The following is an 18,922-nucleotide window of genomic DNA, read 5'->3' as shown; positions in this document are numbered from 1 at the left end:
CCATTCAAATTTCATTTTGTAGATACGTCTGTGATCTCTTCGAAAGTGAAGACGGCTCGTCGATACCAGTTACGGTTTGTCCACAATTTGCCTCTAAGCGACCCAAAGTTTCTCATTTTTGCTCAAATTAGAGTGACAGCCCATCTAGGTTCAGATCTGGGCACAACATTTCTTTCTCTCATCACTGTAAATGCTCTGAGTGAGGTACAGATATGAATCTCGGGACTATCGCAGAAGACACATTGAACTGTCATACACTTAAAACGCTTTTCGAATATGTATTACGGTTCCCGAACAAGAAGGATTTGTTTCCAATGCTTTTTTGTCAGTAAAACGTGTTTGCTCAAACACACAATTGTGTGTTTGAGAGCTCAGAGCTCACACCTGCTGAGACCATTATTTGCCATAGCAACGGAACTCAAGAGGCTATTGGCTGCTGGTTTGGACTACAAATACGCATCGCTGTAGTTCTATCTATCCTCAGTTGAAACAGATCAGGACTGAGAACTGGCCTTTAGAACTACCTGCTGCTATGGGCTGTATATAACTGATTTAACTCAGTAACTGTTACACATGGGATTAGTTTGGAACTTTAAAATTAAGCATATTGAAAATTTCAAAATAAAAGCCCTGAATATTTTTACATGACGTAATTGCTCTTTTTGGCTTTATTTGACTTTTCCATCCAAAGCACTGTTACACATGGGATTACTTTGGAACTTTAAAATGGAGCATAATAATAATTTCAAAATAAAAGCCTTGAATATTTTTACATCATGTAATTGCTCTTTTTGGCCGTATATGACTTTTTCATCCAAAGCAATGTTACACATGGGATTAGTTCGGAACTTTAAAATGGAGCATAATAATAATTTCAAAATAAAAGCCTTGAATGTTGTTACATCAGGTAATTGCTGTTTTTGGCTTTATGTGACTTTTTCATCCAAAGCAATGTTACACGTGGTATTAGTTCGGAACTTTAAAATGGAGCATAATAATAATTTCAAAATAAAAGCCTTGAATATTTTTACATCATGCAATTGCTGTTTTTGGCTTTGTATGACTTTTTCATCCAAAGCACTGTTACACATGTGATTAGTTCGGAACTTTAAAATTAAGCATAATAATAATTTCAAAATAAAAGCCTTGAATATTTTTACATCAGGTCATTGCTCTTTTTGGCTTTGTATGACTTTTTCATCCAAAGCACTGTTACACATGGGATTCGTTCGGAACTTTAAAATGGAGCATAATAATAATTTCAAAATAAAAGCCTTGAATATTTTTACATCATGTAATTGCGGTTTTTGGCTTTATGTGACTTTTTTATCCAAAGCACTGTTACACAATGGAATAGTTTGGCCCTCTGAAATGAAGCATACTGAAAATTTCAAAATAAAAGCCTTGAATATTTTTACATCATGTAATTGCTCTTTTTGGCCGTATATGACTTTTTCATCCAAAGCACTGTTACACATGGGATTAGTTTGGAACTTTGAAATGGAGCATAATAATAATTTCAAAATAAAAGCCTTGAATATTTTTACATCATGTAATTGCTGTTTTCAGCATTATATAACTATTTTAACCCAAGGACTATTACGCATGGGATTAGTTTGGCCCTTTGAAATGAAGCATACTGAAACTTCCAAAATAAAAGCCTTGACAACATTTTAAATCGTACCGAATGGTGCACGTCCGCCTCGCTTAACGTTCTTGCGGTTCTCCGCGTGCCACTGGTCACGTTGCGGCGTTCTTTGGCGTCGACGCCGATTTGTGGCGTGACGACGCCGGGCCCGAACCCCACGGGCGCGCCTTGGCAGGCCCCGGCTAAATTTCTTCCGAAATTTTCTAGTTTTTTATTTATTGTATTTAATGCAGACAGAAAAATGTTTAACGTAAAAACTGATCAGTTTTTCAGTTTTCTTCTGGTTTTATTTCATATCGTGTCTAATAAAAAATCCTGCTGTTGTTTGGTGGATCTATAGATACTGATTCTATAGATATTGAATCTCTAGATACTGATTCTATAGATACTGATTCTATAGATACTGATTCTATAGATGCTGATTCTATAGATATTGATTCTATAGATACTGATTCTATAGATACTGATTCTATAGATGCTGATTCTATAGATACTGATTCTATAGATATTGATTCTATAGATATTGATTCTATAGATACTGATTCTATAGATACTGATTCTATAGATGCTGATTCTATAGATATTGATTCTATAGATGCTGATTCTATAGATACTGATTCTATAGATATTGATTCTATAGATATTGATTCTATAGATATTGATTCTATAGATACTGATTCTATAGATATTGATTCTATAGATATTGAATCTATAGATACTGATTCTATAGATGCTGATTCTATAGATATTGATTCTATAGATGCTGATTCTATAGATACTGATTCTATAGATATTGATTCTATAGATACTGATTCTATAGATACTGATTCTATAGATACTGATTCTATAGATACTGATTCTATAGATGCTGATTCTATAGATACTGATTCTATAGATATTGATTCTATAGATATTGATTCTATAGATACTGATTCTATAGATACTGATTCTATAGATGCTGATTCTATAGATATTGATTCTATAGATATTGAATCTATAGATACTGATTCTATAGATGCTGATTCTATAGATATTGATTCTATAGATATTGAATCTATAGATACTGATTCTATAGATGCTGATTCTATAGATATTGATTCTATAGATGCTGATTCTATAGATACTGATTCTATAGATGCTGATTCTATAGATACTGATTCTATAGATACTGATTCTATAGATGCTGATTCTATAGATACTGATTCTATAGATATTGATTCTATAGATACTGATTCTATAGATACTGATTCTATAGATGCTGATTCTATAGATATTGATTCTATAGATATTGAATCTATAGATGCTGATTCTATAGATGCTGATTCTATAGATACTGATTCTATAGATATTGATTCTATAGATATTGAATCTATAGATGCTGATTCTATAGATGCTGATTCTATAGATATTGATTCTATAGATATTGAATCTATAGATACTGATTCTATAGATGCTGATTCTATAGATATTGATTCTATAGATATTGAATCTCTAGATGCTGATTCTATAGATATTGAATCTCTAGATGCTGATTCTATAGATATTGAATCTCTAGATGCTGATTCTATAGATATTGAATCTCTAGAAGCTGAACGCCGGCCGGTTTATTTCTGCTCTGCCGGTGATGTGGAGGACTGGACGGTTTATAGAGCTGTGAATATTCATAGAAATATTTCTTCATGGATCATTTTAACGCTCTGCGGTTCACAAGGCGCCTTCCTGCCTTCCTGTCTCCCTCCGTCTGTCCGTCCGTCCGTCTGTCCGTCCGTCCGTCTGTCCGTCCGTCCGTCTGTCCGTCCGTCCGTCTGTCCGTCTGTCCGTCTGTCTGTCCGTCCCAACCAGGGAGGATCTAAGTGGGAGCTTAAGGTCAGAGCAGCGCAGGTTGAAGCGCAGCTGTCTGGCTGAATGCTAATTGATTTGGTGTTTTGTGGCCCAGGAGGAACGAAGGATGGATGGAGGGAAGAGCAGAGACTTTGAAGGAGGAATTAGGTTGAGCTGCTTGTTCAGCGTCTGTCAGGGTAAAAATGGAGACAAGAGGAAAAATATCGACTGCTGGCAACTTGTGGATCAGGGAGGAAGAGGAAGAGGAGAGGAAGAGGAGTTCATGTGAAGAAACGCTCTGATCTGAATCACATCTGGTTTAAAATGTTTAGGATTCCTTCATAATAAACCGATCAATCGATTCTCTGATCGATCTGATTCCAGTTTGATAATGATTCCTCTCCGTCTCCAGCCGGTTGCTGGTTGTTGTTGCTCCTTGTTGCCTCCGGCTGAGTTTCCTCTGACCTTGCAGCAACTTCTCTCCTCTAACTGTTGCTGATATTAATGAGAGAAACTTCAGCGAAGAGACGGATCGTCTAGAGATGAACTGGAAGAGCTTCAGGCTCTCTGCTCCGGTTGTTACTGCAGAAACTCTGACATCTGTCCTTCTGTCCATCTGTCCTTCTGTCCTCATCAGCCTCAGCAGCTTCTCCTCCTGGATCTCAGGATGTTTCCAGGCTAGTAGCGTTAGCTTCAGTTCACCATGTGGGAAGAGTCCAAGTTCCTCAGACTGACTGATCCAATTTGTTCTGAGAAAACCAGGATTTCCTCTGATCACCTTCTGGAGGAAACTCATCCAGGTCTTCATTCCCGCTTTGTTCATTTAGTTCAACTCCAGTCCAGTGGACTAGACAAAGTCCAGTTCAGTTGGTGAGGTGTGAATGCTAATCGACCTCTGACCTCTGGTCCTCCAAACCTCAGTCTGGGTTCGGTTTAAGTGAACTCTGATTCAGTTTGAACGTGAACGCCAAGCAGACCAGAGAGCGCTCCAAAAGCAGGAAGTGGACTACAGCGCAGGGCATTCTGGGAAAATCCAACCAAAGCTAACGTGCTAGCCTAGCGCTAGCAGCAGAAACGGCTCCTGGTCTTCAGCCAAAGACTAAAGAGAAATCCTCCAACACTAAAATCTGACGCCTCCATCTTGTTTCCATCTGGTGAAGAAGGAAGTTTCCTCAGTCTCTTCTTCGTTGGTTTTATTTCACACTGTGTTTTTTGGAAGCGGACTTTAATTTGTAAACAAAGTTAACAATCGTTGCTCTGATTGGACAGAAGTGATGGAGGCGGGACAGAGAGGAAAGTCTGACATCACGACCTTCCCTTCATACGTCATCAGTTGATGAATCTGCCAGCGAAGCTCCGGCTGTTTGTTTCAGTTTCTCCTCTCAGTTTGATCCGCTTCCTGTTGGACCTGCTAACCAAACCAGAACCATGATGGCCGCTCTGCTGCCGGCTAGCTCAGGAGAAATGGAGTCTGTTTTCACCAGAGCAACTAAAGGAAAAACCTGCAGCAGCAATTAAAGTTGAACTTCCTGACGAGTTATTTCCTGCCTCACCTCGGCCTGCCGACTGCTCGTGTTCAGAAATATCTCCGAGTCGCACGCAGGCGGTTCAGCCCGTTTCATTACGGCTCTTAGATCATTCGGTTTTAATCATTCCTCCGTCTCTCCGCCCACAGCGGCTCTTTGATTGGCTTCACAGCAGCGCGGCGCGTTTGAACGCCGGGACCCATGAACCCGAGTTCTGCAGAACCAACAGAAATCTGGAAGAGTAATCACACCCTGAACCGCTCCGCATGTCTCACACAGAGACGCCGTTTAGCAAAGACTTCTGGGTAATTCACTGAGTCAGGAGAAAAATGAATCCATCGGAGCCGGACCCTCAGCATGATGCAGCCAACACCTGTCCAGTGGTTCTGCTCTGACCCAAACGTTCAGCTGCTTCACCGTTTCATTCCAACTTTAACACTTCCTGTTTTATTTTTCATCCCACCTGAGCAGCAGATCTCTGCAGCTCCTCCAGAGCGGATGGATTATTTTTCTTTAAATCAGAAGCCTGGTTTGGTTTCCATCTGTTGGGTTTCCAGGCAGCCTTGAAAAGTTTGGAAAAGTCTGAAATTAGCTTCTGGTTTTCAAACTGTTTTCTATTTTAGTGGGATTATAATCAGACTTTATAAAAATAAACCGATAAATCAGTGAGATTATAATCAGACTTTATAAAAATAAACCAATAAATCAGTGAGATTATAATCAGACTTTATAAAAATAAACCGATAAATCAGTGAGATTATAATCAAACTTTATAAAAATAAACCAATAAATCGGTGAGATTTTGTTCTTCAGTAACAGATGAAGAGTCGTGATGATTTTTACTTTTTCTTTCCTTTATTATCCGTTTTACTCAGCAGGTCAGTTTCCCTGTTTCTTCCTCAGCTTTCTGTGTGACAGTTTTTATTTTTAAATTTAATAAATCTAATAATAATAATAATGTTGAAGCCAAACAGTTCAGAGTTTTTTCCTCAAGCCAGAAAATGAAGAGAAAATCATTTTGATTTGAAGATTTTTGATTCCTGGGAAAAATCTGAAATTTGAGGCTCAATAATAAATATGAATAATGTAACATGTGCTTCATTATTGCACATTTACCCTGCTGTGTGTGTGTGTGTGTGTGTGTGTGTGTACAGGTGTCCCCGTATCGATCCCCCTCCAGCTATATGGGCTGGATGATGGAGACATCAATTATTAAACAATAATACTCTATCTCATAAAATACCATTCACTCTGTGTGTGTGTGTGTGTGTGTGTGTGTGTGTGTGTGTGTGTGTGTGTAAATGCATTAGTGTCTCTCTGACATTTCCACCAAATGTAGTGATGTTCAATTATTCATGAGCCGCTGAGCGAGGGCGAGCGACATAGAGAATGAATGGAGAGAGAGAGATGTTGTAGTTTAATGTGCTGTTAGTTATTTTGTCAGTGGAGGTGGAGAGAGAGAAAAGCAAGATGATGAAGAGCTGGAATAGAGGAGGAAGGACAGAACGGAATAAACAGGAAGTGCATGACGGGGCTTCCTGGTTTCAACAGGAAGTAGTTTCAGATTTTCTCTTCACCTGTTGACCTTTGTAACTCACCTGGCTGACTGGAAGCTGTTCAGATATTCTGATTTCTGACTTTAATAATTTAACGGCGTCGCAGCCAAACCTGATGTTGACGTTATATTTCCCCTGTGAGACGGAAACAGCTTCCACTTCCTGTTTGAGGACGAAACCATCCCATCCGCTTCCTGCAGGCCCTCAGCATGACCCTGCCACCACCGTGCCTCACAGTGCTGCTGGGTTTAACGGCTCAGTTTGGATCCTGGAGTCACTGAGGTCAAACGGCTCCACCTTCATCTGAACCATTTGGGTTCAGCTGAACATTTCAGTCTGACTTGAATGATTCTTTTTGTGACCTCAGTGACCTGAATCATTAAAGGAATCATTCATTCAGGACCAGAAAAAGGTTCTAATGTGAGGAAGAGTGAAACATCTTCATCTTCATTTGATGGAACGTGAAACTTCCTCACTGAATAATTTGGGTTTTTATTTCCTGACCTTCTAACATTTACATTTCATCACCAGAGAGTCATCTGGTTATTTAATGGAGAAAAATAATAAAACCACAAAAATGTTATTGAAAAGTAAAACAGCAGCAGCAGAACATGGAGAACTTTATTTAAAACAGACATGATGACATCGAATGAAAGTTAAACATTAGATGGTGACGAGTTGAACTGACCTCATTATGATGCTTCACCTTTGACCTTTACACTATGAACCTTTGAGCTGAATCTGTAGATTAATTTTGTAGAAGCTAACGATCCGATTGTTTGTGTGTGTTTCAGGACGGGCCGGCGGAGTCACTGCTACCGCATCGTCTACCGCCACACGGAGCGAACTTTGACCCAGCAGGAGGTCCGGCGGGTCCACCAGCAAATCGAGCGGACGGCGGAGACGGAGCTGGGCGTCCAGGGCCGGTTCTGACTCTGAGCGGCGTAGATCTACACACACAGAGCCTGAGCGCCGCGGGGAGAGTCACTCTGCTGCAGCTGCTGCTGCAGGCGGTTCACAGGCTGCTGCAGCACTTCGTCATCCTCCCTCTGCTCCTCTTCAGCCTTAACGTGTGAATCTGACGGCGCCTTCAGTTTCCATAAACATGGTCTGTGCGTCGAGCACCAGCTGCTGCAGCGCCAGGCTGCTGCAGCGCCAGCTGCTGCAGCGCCAGGCTGCTGCAGCGCCAGGCTGCTGCAGCGCCAGGCTGCTGCAGCGCCAGGCTCCTGGACCCTGATGACTTCCTGTTTCTGAAATCATTTAATGTTAAATTACTCATAAAAACTCATCTAGTTTAAAAACCTGCTGTGTAAAATTAATTTGACTTGAACCTTTTTGGAAGGTTCCTGTTTGGAAACAGGAAGAAATTTTTCTGAAATGTTTTTGGAAATTATGTTTTGAATGTTGACTAAAGAGGAAAAGTTAATAAAAAAAACGTTTGCACTAATCTGTTGCATAAATGTTTAATTCTTCAATTCTCTGTTAGTTTAACTCTAGATTCAGTTTCAGGTTCAAACCTGCTGGACTTTCCAGCCACTTACCTGTCCAGGTAACCACGGATCAGAAGGACCCTGTTAAACAAAGGTATCAGTCAGGAGAAGGACATCAGGTAATTCAGGTGCTTCTGTTATTATCTGTGTATAATTTAGGGTTTTATGACAGGTAGAAATGTTTCCACCTGTTTCACGTTTAGCTGATGATAAAAACTACAAAGTTGCTGAGGAAACTTTAATGATCTAAAAGACATAAAGTCCTGATCAGTAACATCATTTTCTCTGATTATTACTGATCAGGTTTCTAAACCAACTGGATGCTGCAGATGTTAAATCAATATTTCCAAATTGTTTGAAACTGAATCTCAATCAGATGATCTGAACCGATCAACATGAACTCATATCAGCTTCTGTTCTTTATAACAGTTCATTCCCACCGGCTCAGGTCCGGTCCGCTTCAACCGGTCCGGTCCGCTTCAACCGGTCCGGTGCGCTTCAACCAGTCTGTCTGTCTAGTCAAAGTCTGGTCCAGTTGCTGAGGTGTGTACGCTAATCGACCTCTGACCTCTGGGTTCGGTGGAAGTGAACTCTGGTTCAGTTTGAATGTGAACGCCAAACGGACCAGAGACCGCTGCAAAAGCAGGAAGTGGACTACAGCACAGGGCATTCTGGGTAAAATAAACCAAAGCTAACGTGTTAGCCTAGCGCTAGCAGCAGAAATGGCTCCTGGTCTTCAGCCAAAGACTAAAGAGAAAAATCTGACGCCTCCATCTTGTTTCCATCTGGTGAAGAAGGAAGTTGCTCTCAGAGTCTTCAGAGGTTTTTGTGTCGTTTCCTTCAGTGGTTCTTGGTGCAGCGCCCCCACAGGCCAGGAGGGGAACAGGTTGGTTTGGGTCAGAACCACAGCAGCTGGAGGTGGAGCAGATGATGGAGTTCTGGTTCCAGTAGAACCGGGTCGACCGGACCATCAGGAGGGAAAACAGCCACAGCCAGGTGAGTCCAAGTCCGGCCCTCAACTCGTCAGACTGAAGCAGAACCTTTGACCCAAACGGATCTGATGGCTTCAGCTTCTGATTGGTCGTTTTTTGTTTCCTCTTAAATTTATAGTTTTTAAGGTTTCCCTGTTTTTCTTGACTGAATTTGTTTATTTCTGATGTTCTTACTGAGTTTATTTATATAAAAGCTTTGACAGAATTTGTGATGTTTTCTAGAATTTAGTCAGAAATAAATCAGTTTTTGTTCTGAAGCTCATTAAACATCCAGGATGTTTCTGACTCTGTCTGAACCGAGATGCAGCCATGATGAGTTTCTTTACTTTCTAAATAAATTAAAGTAACAATAAAACCGTTCCTGACAGCACAGCTGCTCCGGCGAAACCAACAATAATGAGGCGTCTTACTTTGACAGCTCTGTGAAAATCCGTCTCAAGCTCACAGAAATCATCTTGGATCATTTTTAAAGGGAACAGGAGAGGTTGGTGTCGGGCTGCGTAATGAGGAGAACCTGCAGGAGGTCGCGGGGTCGACGGAAACAAACCTGTCAGAACAGAAGATTTCCTGTTTCATTTGAAATGCAATAATTGAATATTTATCAACAAAATAAAAGCCGTTTCTCCTGCTTTGAATAATTTAATCTGATTAAAAGTTTTTCTATCTGTTCAACTTTCCAGAGTTTCTCTCATGGAGCTTCTTCAGGACTGTGAACTCTGACATTAGCATTAGCTGCTACATGTTAGCATTGAGATGCTATTGTAGGTTAGCATAGCTTCACTGATAGGCTAACTGCTTTTAGCACAACTGGAACACGACGACAGTCTGTTCCGATCATTTACAATCAGAAATTAAAACCCGAAGGAACAAAAGACGCTCTGTTGCTGTTGTTGTTGATGTTGCTGTTGTTGTTGATGTTGCTGTTGTTGTTGTTGTTGCTGTTGTTGTTGATGTTGCTGTAGTTGTTGATGTTGCTGTTGCTGCTGTTGTTGCTGTTGTTGCTGTTGTTGTTGCTGTGATTGTTGTTGTTGCTGTGATTGTTGTTACTGTGGTTGTTGTTGTTGTTGTTGCTGCTGCTGTTACTATTGTTGATGTTGCTGCTGTTGCTGCTGTTGCTGCTGCTGTTGTTACTATTGTTGTTGTTGCTGTTGTTGCTGTTGTTGTTGTTGCTGTTACTATTGTTGATGTTGCTGTTGTTGTTGCTGTGATTGTTGTTGCTGTTGTTGTTGTTGCTGTTAGCAGATGTAGCCTGTGCGTCACGTTTACCAGCACACCGGAAACACGTGACCATAAAGGTTCCGTGGAAACTCTTGTGTGCAAAAGAAAAGCGATTTATTGCGTTAAAACTTTGAACACGTTACAATCTGTGTAACTAATTAATCAAAATAATTTCATCTCTGAAAATAAAAACCTTTTAGAATATTTTCATGTTCCTGATTGACTGAATCTCCTCAATGCAACAAACAGAACCAATGATCCGACCTGCAAGACCTTTACCTCCCACTGCCAAACAAACCGCCATCTTGTTTCCCTTCAACCTTTCCCAGCAGCCATACTGGTTCAGAGTCATGACCTTTAACCTTTATCTGGCTGGGTTAGGGTTAAGGTTAGAGATGGAGATTTCTAGATGTCTGTGATGTTTTCCTCCTGGGAATAATTTTCCTCATGACTGAACTGAAGGATGACCTTTAACCTTTAGTAAAATTTTCAGTTAATTTATTTAGCGGTTAGCATCATGGAGTTTTAGTCTATAAACGTTTCATTGTTCCTGCTCTCCGTCGGATGTTTGTCCTGATCCGTTTCACCGAGTCCAGATTGTCCTCACCGAAAACACACACACACACACACACACGCACACACCTACACACACACACACACACACACACACACGGGTTTGAATGGAAGTCATTAGAAGAAACTACATTCATTCACACACACAGCATAACAACCAGTCAGCACACTGTCACTGAGCTGAGCCGCTACACTGGCTTAGGCTGGCACACACACAAACTCACACACACACACACAAACACACACACACACGGAGGGTGAACAGACAAACGCCACTCTGCCAATCAGCCGCTGCCGCCTGTCGCCGCTGGTTGGCTGCGCTCGTCCCTCTGGTGGAGTTAAAGCTCGGCTCTGACAGTTTGAGGCCAAGCTTACAGTTTGGACTCTGCAGATTCTCTTCAATATTTAATCACTGAGCCTGTTTTAGTATTCTGACGCCCAGGAAAAGTATCGGTGCAAAAAGTCCCACATTCAGAGCAGAACTTCACAGATTCACCCTGAAACCGGATCGCCTCGGCTTCAGACATCCGGCCGCTAGCGGAGGTTATTCTGGTTCTGGTTCTGGTTCCTGTTAAACAGTCAGAAAACATCAGCTGATGTTGGAGGAAAATGTTTTGTTGTTTTCAGACTTCCTGGTCAAACGATGACCTGCAGGACGTCAACAGACTGAAATGAGAACAGAAACAGAAAATGACTTTATTGTTCCGGTGACAGAAACTTTTCATTATTATTATTTTATTTTTTTTACATACTAAAGTTCCCGCCAGAACATTTCTATTTGTGTGTTTCTAGTACGCATAAATCTGAAGCACAAGCTACATCCGCTAACAGCAGCGATGGACGACGAAGCCACTTCAAGGTGATGCAATAGAGAGAAAACATGGCCGCCTGTTGATCAGGTGTGAATTTCTGAAGTTGCGTAAAAAGAATAAAATAGAATAGAATAGAATTCAACTTTATTGTCATTGCACTGTCACAAGTACAAGCAACGAGATGTAGTTTGCATCTATCCAGAAGTGCTCTACGAGATATAATATTTATTTACAGATGTACAAGACTATGTATGTATGGACTATAAGGGGTTATAGCAAGAGATATAGATATTGTGTATAAATATAAATATGGGAGCTATATGCACAGATTATACAGATTATACAAGAATGTTAGGGAATGGATTATAGATAAATAATGGCAGATAAAATTTACAGGTTGTATGTGTGTGTGAAGAAAACAGTCCGTGATGTGTGTGTGTGTGTGTGTGTGAGGATAGTCCATGTGTTATTGTTGTATGAGAGGATAGGGGAGTACAGTCCTTATAGTTTATGTTTTATGTCAGGAGGCGTTCAAAAGCCTGACAGCTGTGGGAAAGAAGCTGTTTGATTAGCATCGCTAGCTAACAGCTGATGGACGCATCAGAATATCGTCAGTCTGAATGTTTGGAGGTTCAGGAACTGATTCATTGATCCAGCAGAGATTATTCCTGAATTTCAATTCTCCGCCATGTTTCTCCTCTGCTGACTTCCTGTCGGCCATGTTGGGATTTATTCTGTTCTGAGTTCAGGTCCGATTTCCTGAATCTGGACGGTTCAGGATGATTTTCTGTAAGTTTGTGTTTGTTTGCTGCGAATCGAAATGTTTCTTTAAAAGTAGAGATTTTGAAGCTGTTAGTTTTTGAAGCTGTTAGTTTTTGTTAGTTTAGCAGCTTCGTCTGGTTTCAGTTGCTGATTGGCGTCAGATTTACAGAGAAAGAGACTCATTGTGTTAAAATATTAGAACAATGACCTGGACGAGTAACGTTAATCTGACTGGAAATATTAAAACGTTAAATTCCTCGTTACTGAATAAAGTGCTTGGAACTTCCAGCATCCCCATGGTGACCTCTGACCTTTCCTCCTCCTTCCTCCAGCTCTGATGATGCTGACCAGTTCCTGGATCAGAATCAGAAACATGTTTGGTTTGATTTTCCCAAACAAATGAGGACGAGGCGGACGGACGGGCGGACGGGCGGGCGGACGGACAGACGGACAGACGGGCGGGCGGGCGGACGGACGGACGGACGGACGGACGGACGGACAGACTCGACCTTCGGATGAAAAGCGACCAGCTGAGTTTTGGTTTCTCATCGTTTCTCTCGTGTTGCTCACTGAGGAATGAATCGGCCGCACTTTCAGTCACGATGAGGATGAGGCACCACTGTGACTCTGTGTGTGTGTATGTGTGTGTGGGTGTGTGTGTGTGTGTGTGTGTGTGTGGGGGTGTGTGTGTGTGTGTGTGTGTGGAGGTTCTGACTTGATCTTTGCAAATCCTCTGAATGCATTCATGCACACACTCTCAACATGTTCCAGCGTCTGCCTCAGAGTGTCAGGAGGAGGGGGGGACGGGGCGGGGGGGGGGGGGGGGGGGGGGGGGGGGGGGTAACTACACCCATCTGTTACCCCCCCTCCCCCCTCCCTTCGCTACAATGACATCATGAGAGAAATCAGAGACTGAAGATTGTTGAAACGTCGTGATGCTTCAGCCAGGAATCATTTTATAAAGGAGAAGAAAGAGAAGTTTCTATCTTCACCTCTTTATTCTCTCTATTCTTTCTATATTCTCTCTTTTTCCTCACTGGAGGTTTTTATGAATCAAACCTTTAACTGCATCACTGAACTGATTGTTGATGAGCAACAGTTTTCATGCTCCAGGTCAAAACCACTGGTCTACGGCGCGATATTAGTGCCAAAACTAAGACTAGTTTTGGTCCTAACTAGTCTTAGTTAGTGCCCGGCGGTGGCTCCTTCGTTTCCTCAGGAGGTTAAAGTTACTGATCTGATTAATGACAGAGTCGCCATTTTTCATGATGAAATTTCTTTTAAAGGAAAAAGTCACAGGTGACTAGCCGAGACATGCTAACGGCTAGCCTAATGCTCGCCTATGCAATGCTAATGCTAACCAATCTAAGGCTAATGCTGGAGGTCCGGCATCCTGCATGTTTTAGTCTCTGGTTTAACTCACCTGGATCCAATGATGGATCTTTAGAGACCTAAGAAGAACTTTCTGCATGTTCCACGTTTTGAACTGAAACAGTGAAACAGGCATTCAGTGTTTTGCCCCACAGCCTGGAATCAGCTGCAGTCTGAACTTAAGATGTTGGAAATGATTTCACTGGACTTATTTTGAGCCGTTCTTAAAGATAGGCAACAAGATTCTATGAAACAATGTCATTGTTTTTAAATTGTTTTTATTGTTTTATACTTGTGCATATGTATTAATTGTTTCTATCTTGTAACCAGGTTGCTATGTATTGCAAATTTTTGCTCAGGTCCCTCTTGAAAATGAGATCTAGATCTGAACGGGGTTTACCTGGTTAAATAAAGGAATATATATGAAACTTTGACCTGCTGAAAGTTTGTCACAGTTTTCTCTCCGTAGTGTTGGAACCACCAGAGAGACTAAAGCTGCAGGATGCCGGCCCTCCAGGACCCACGTTGGGCTCCCCTGGGCTAGTCTCTCCAATAGCTACAGGAAGGATGTAGCCTCCTGCTATAAGGACGTAGCCCCCGCTGGGTGCTCAGTGGTCCTAATTTTGGCCCTAATGTTGCTCCGTAGAAATCTGAATCTCCGACTGCTTCATCCATCCATCGCCTCCTTCCTTGGAAAACAGAAGCTGGGAAATCTGGGAATATCGTCTCCTCACATCGCCCTGCTGTTGAGACTGAGGATGAGGAGTGGTTGCCATGGCGACTGAACTGGGTTACCCCCCTGTCTCCCTCCCTCTGCTCGGCCGTCTACCTGCTGTCGTTCCACAGCCTCCACAGGCAGACAGACTGGGAGTACTGGGTCTGAGTTGGGCGGCAGATTGGACGTGTCAAGCCGCCGTCTCAGAAGCTAAATCGGGCCGAACCGGGCCGAACAGCCGGCTGCGTCTAAAAATACCCGCCTGGAGGCGCCGGGAAACACCTCAGGAATGCGTCGCCGTGGGAACGGCGAGGGAACCGAGTTCCCTGCGCTCATTACAGCGAGTGGAAACGACGATGCGTTCAAGGCGTGTGGGACAAATGAGGACAGCTGGCTCAGTTACAGCAGAACTCAGGAAGCTGTGGAGGATTTCTGCTGTAAACCTGAAACTTCAGGGAAGTTTAATGCAATTTAAGGAAAATTTGATTTTTAAATTTTTTTTTAAATGACATGGAAAGTTTGTTGTCCAATCTGCTCCTTTTACTCTGACACCCTGAAATAAAAACCTGTTCCAACATGAAAACGTTTCAGTTTGCTCCAAGCGAAAAAGTCGAAAAGATCAAATTTAATTTAAAACCGAATCACATGAAACATGGTGGTGGCAGCATCATGCTGTGTGAGATGATGAGGTCATGGATGGAGGTGAACTTTCACCTTCCATCAGGAAAACCGTCAAAACAAACAGCTGGAGAACGTAGATCATGGCCTAGTCAAAGTCCAGACCTGGATCTAATTGAGAATCAGTGGAGAAACTTGAAAAGTTGTTTCCAAACGTTCTGGACCGGATAAAACCGTCCGTCTGTAAACAAACCGTAAACAAACCGCCCGTCTGTAAACAAACCGTCCGTCTGTAAACAAACCGCCCGTCTGTAAACAAACCGTCCGTCTGTAAACAAACCGTAAACAAACCGCCCGTCTGTAAACAAACCGTCCGTCTGTAAACAAACCGTAAACAAACCGTCCGTCTGTAAACAAACCGTAAACAAACCGCCCGTCTGTAAACAAACCGTAAACAAACCGCCCGTCTGTAAACAAACCGTCCGTCTGTAAACAAACCGTAAACAAACCGTCCGTCTGTAAACAAACCGTAAACAAACCGTCCGTCTGTAAACAAACCGTAAACAAACCGCCCGTCTGTAAACAAACCGTCCGTCTGTAAACAAACCGTAAACAAACCGTCCGTCTGTAAACAAACCGTAAACAAACCGCCCGTCTGTAAACGTTTTTGGCGTTTCTGATGACGACGGAACAGGAAGTGATGTAGAATCAGCAGAGCAGCGTTTCCTGTGGTTTATCTCCTTCAGCTGGTTCTGGTTCTGAAACAGGAAGTGGAACGAACCAAACCGCCGTTCCTCAGCCTGCTGAAGGGGGCGTGGCCAGGACTCTGTGACATCACAGGTGGGCGTGGCTAACATTCCAGCCGTTACCAGCAGGGGGCGCTAACTGTTTTCAGATCATCAGGGTTTGTTTTTACTGTAGCTTTTCTCCAGGCTCCAGCGGAGCGACCTCTGACCTCTGACCTCTGACCTCTGGCCTGCTAAGGAAGTTCTGCTGAATCCGTCCAGAACTTGGATCGGGTCGATGGAGCTGCTTAGTTTTATTTAGCTGTAAAACTGAGATGAAGATGACATCTTCATCGCCTCCTCCTCTTCCTCCTCCTGAGGGATGAAGAGCAGCAGATGCCATCTCCTCCTCTTCATCATCTGCCTCCATCAGGAGGAGATTCCTCTAATCTTCCTCCTCCCTCCTCCTCCTCTTCATCGGGTCCTGGTGGAAACGAAACCTTCCAGATGTTTCCTTCCTCTTAAACGCTCCTCCTCTTCTTTATCCTCCTTCTCCTCCTCCTCGTCCTCCTCCTCCTCTTCGTCATGTCAGCCTGCTGATGAAGCTGCTGCCTGATTAAGGCGTTGGCTCCACAGATGTTCCCCAGTGATGGATCGCTTCATTTATTGTCTGAGGGCTGAATGTAATAAACTCATTAGTAAACTCCCAGAGCGGGCGTCCTGTCACAGAGAGAGAGAGAGAGAGAGAGAGAGAGTGTGTTATCACTGTGTGTGTGTGTGTGTGTGTCAGTGTGTGTGGGGGTGTGTGTGTGTGTTGTCACGACCTCCAGCTCCGCCCTCAGCGTCTCTGACGGCTCATTAATGTGGTTTTTTCTCCTGGGTGATTCTGACTGATTGGTTTGAGGAGGTTCAACCAGTGAAACCAGTGAAACCAGTCTGACTAGTTTCAGTGATTTAACTGGGTTCACTGGTCAGATGAAACCAGTCTGACCAGTGAACCCGATGAAACCAGTCTGACCAGGCAAATGAGAAGAAGACTAGCTAGCGTTAGCTTTGGAGAGACAGCTGACTAGCATGGCTAAGTTGGTGACCCATCAGATTGCCTTTTTCCTCTGCTGGCCATTAGCACAGATATGCTAGCATTAGCATTAAATAGGCTAATGTTAGCCTTGGATATGCTAACAACTAGCATGCCCAGGCTGCTCACCTGTGACTCGTTTTTTCTCCTTTGATGGAAACTTTATCTAGCTAAGTGGTTGTCATGCTAAGCGTCATGTTAGCTGCAACCAGACAGCTAGCATAAAGTTGGCTTCTGATTGAAGCTTCGACTTCGGCTAATGGCTAATAGCTAAAAGGTAACTCCACCTAATTTTTCACAAGAAAAAAATATGACTGGAAATCAGAGAAACGTTTCAGTGACAGGAAAAAACAGAACTGGAACCAACTTGTTTCTGTAGTTTGTCTCTCTGTGATCCGGATCCCCCGGACCGAGTCACTGGGGATCCAGATCCGGATCCGGAGCCGCGGTTTGCTTTCGAGGAACGTTCCTCCTCCGGCTGCCAGCTGGCCGCCGCCGCCGCCGCCTGTGTTTGTTTGCCAGTTTATTTCTGCTCTCTGCAGAGCTATCAATAGAGCGCCACATGCCGGGCTGCAGAACCCTCTGAGACCCGGCCGTAATGACCCAGTTCTACTCGGTTCTGCTGCAGAAACTCTGATCATTTCTGAGCAGCGGAAGGAAACGGATCTGGTTCCTGAAGAGTTCTGGTTCATCCTGGTCTTCAGTGAGATGAAGATCCTGAAATGATTCTGGTTGTTTACAGACGTGACCATAATATTTGTGTCAATCAGACAACGACTTGATCCAAACGTACAGTTTTATTGACTGGGAGAACTGGGGGAACTGGGAGAACTGGGAGAACTGGGAGAACTGGTATCGTGTTCTTCCATCTGTTCTGTTGGTTTTCTTCAGGTTTTTGTTGTCAGTTGTTTTTTTTTAATATGATTTTGTTTTGTTTTCTCCCAGTTTTACTATTTTTCTGTATTTATTGACTTTTATTTTGGTAATTAATATTTTAATAAATGTTAATTTATTTAAATGATTTATTAAAGTTAACATTTTAATAAATCAGGTCTTTAAGATTCTCTGTTGTTTCCTTTATTTTTATTATTATTATTGTTAATATTATTATTATTATTATTATTATTATTATTATTATTATTATTATTATTATCTCGTGTTTCACGTTCTGTTATTTTTAATGATATTTTTATTTTTGTCTCTGGTTTCAGTTTGTTGGTTTTTCTGGTTTCTGATGGTCTGTTGGGTCAGAGGTTAAAGGTCAGGGTCACTCATGTTGTCTGCAGTTTTTCTGTTTATTGTCTTCTGAATATTTTAGGGATATTTTGTCCTTTAGTGGTTTTTAGTTTTTGTTTTATGATCATAATTTTTCTCTCTGTGTTTATTAGTTTTTATTAGTTTATTTAAATGGGTTTTATTTTTCCTGTTTTCATTCTAACTCATATTTTTCTCTTTTTTTCTGCTTCGTTTCTTTTCCTTTATGAATCTTGACTCTCGGCTCCCTGGAGGTTCCTGTGAGGGCCCCATCTGGCCCCGGAGCCGCGGCTTGATCCCCGCTGATCCGGCTCAGCTGAACCCGATGCGGTCTCTCAGAAAGCGGGTCTGCGTCCCGCGGGACGTCCTGGATCCCGGCAGACTTCCCAGCATGCATCTGTAATGAGCGTCGCTGCTTCCTACAGGAGAAAATTCAAGACGGTTTTTCATGTTTCATTTTCCAGGTTTTTATTTGAAGTTTTTTTAGTTTCTGCTGCTCAGATTTCATCACAAAAACATTCAGTTTTTACTCTTCATGTTTAATTTTTGGTTCATGTTTGTCAATATTTATTATTTTTTTCTCTCAGGTTGAGGAAACGTTTTAGCTGCTGAATCGTGTTTTTGTTTTTCTTGAACTGAGAGCAACAGAGAAATATTAAAATAATAAAAACTGATCCTGGATCAGTTGAAAAATCTGTTTATTTCAGCAACTTTATGACTAATTAATAAACATTATATAATAATACACTGATGTGTATGTTAA

At 42.2% G+C, this 18,922-nt stretch overlaps 2 protein-coding genes across 11 annotated transcripts in view; both read left to right on the top strand.

Annotated features, from left to right (window-relative positions):
* fars2 (phenylalanyl-tRNA synthetase 2, mitochondrial) overlaps window positions 1-7,998 on the top strand; it is a 66,240-nt gene extending 58,242 nt beyond the window's left edge. For all 4 annotated transcript variants that reach the window (XM_032552028.1, XM_032552026.1, XM_032552027.1 and 1 more), the window contains one exon: window positions 7,346-7,998. In XM_032552028.1, coding sequence (XP_032407919.1) covers window positions 7,346-7,484 — 139 coding nt within the window. In that variant the 3' untranslated portion in view covers window positions 7,485-7,998. The remainder of the gene's footprint in view (window positions 1-7,345) is intronic.
* The window catches only part of LOC116712074 (NACHT, LRR and PYD domains-containing protein 3-like), a 1,065,068-nt gene that overhangs the window by 200,965 nt on the left and 845,181 nt on the right, over window positions 1-18,922 (top strand). The gene's annotated exons all lie outside the window — the stretch shown is intronic.

The sequence above is a fragment of the Xiphophorus hellerii genome, chromosome 21, assembly GCF_003331165.1.
Source record: "Xiphophorus hellerii strain 12219 chromosome 21, Xiphophorus_hellerii-4.1, whole genome shotgun sequence".
Classification (NCBI taxonomy): Eukaryota; Metazoa; Chordata; class Actinopteri; order Cyprinodontiformes; family Poeciliidae; genus Xiphophorus; species Xiphophorus hellerii.
Note: the sequence above shows the minus strand (reverse complement) of the source record. Positions and strands in the feature narration are given on the sequence as shown.